This window comes from Sinocyclocheilus grahami, unplaced genomic scaffold, assembly GCF_001515645.1.
Source record: "Sinocyclocheilus grahami isolate Dianchi unplaced genomic scaffold, SAMN03320097.WGS_v1.1 scaffold340.1, whole genome shotgun sequence".
Taxonomy (NCBI): Eukaryota; Metazoa; Chordata; class Actinopteri; order Cypriniformes; family Cyprinidae; genus Sinocyclocheilus; species Sinocyclocheilus grahami.
The window spans coordinates 89,127-90,142 of record NW_015505519.1 but is presented as its reverse complement, the minus strand read 5'-3'; the positions used below and the strand labels follow the sequence as shown (position 1 = coordinate 90,142).

The window sequence follows — 1,016 nt, the reverse complement described above, 5'->3', positions numbered from 1 at the left end:
CACATAAACTCACCTCTAATCTCCAATTAACGATTTGTCATTATTAGGGTTATTGTTCTTATATAAAGAAAAAGTCAAATGACAATAAAAGTGTTTATTTTTCCTTGTTTCAGAGCAATATGTGTTGATGTATATGAAAATACAGGCATTTTAAATCAAATGTTCTTTGCTTTTGGTTCCTTGAATGGTAAAAGTTGACTCACATAACAGACACACTTCATTAAATGTCACAATTATTTATTCTTACGCATACACCAGTAATATAAATATAAAATATGCATTTATTTTAAAATTAGTGAGACATCATTATATCTGTGTTGAGACATCCATACAAACAGTTTAATCCTACCAAAATTGATAATGCAGTTGTAACAAAGTCATTACGGTGGCATTCTAAAATTAGATACAGAGGAGACAATACTGTTGTTTTTTTTCTCTTTTAACAAATAGTAATTAGCAGCGTATGCATCACTCTATAGAAACGGCAGTAAATGAAACGTCAAACATACCTATCATCACTGTGAAAACAACAAACCCATTCACAGTGGGGAGAAAAAAAGAACAAATGAAAGGATGTGTCGGGTAAATAATATATCACTTTTTTGTCTGGTTTGGTCGACATGCTCTTTAATCGCAAAAGTCAGAAGGAGAAATACTGAGCGAACCACTCTTGTCTCTGGGGGTCTGGAGAGGTGACGGGTGATTCTTCTCCTTCAGGAGGGCTGAGGAGAAAAACAAACAGAGAGAAACGGAGACAGAAGAAAAACAGAAAGAAATACAGTCAGAGACATGGAGAGAATTACAAAACCACTGCTAACTTCTCTTAGTACTGAAAACTTTAAAGCGTTGCAACCAGTTGATTGTCCTGCTCATGTGTTTTTCTTTTCTTGTGTGTGTGTGTGTATTTTAAGTGTTTTTTATGAGATCCCAGGAACAGAGTGATATCAATAGTCCATTACACTTGCAAAAAGGTACCATGTATCATGTAAATATTTATAAATATGGTACAAATTATC

General features: G+C 33.7%; 1 protein-coding gene across 1 annotated transcript in view; it reads right to left on the bottom strand.

The window, feature by feature from the left end:
- Positions 1–357: 357 nt before the first annotated feature.
- Positions 358–1,016, bottom strand: part of LOC107603086 (protein FAM184A-like) — an 83,633-nt gene continuing 82,974 nt past the window's right edge. Inside the window, exon 13 of the mRNA XM_016295786.1 lies at positions 358–722. Coding sequence (XP_016151272.1) covers positions 641–722 — 82 coding nt within the window. The 3' untranslated portion in view covers positions 358–640. The remainder of the gene's footprint in view (positions 723–1,016) is intronic.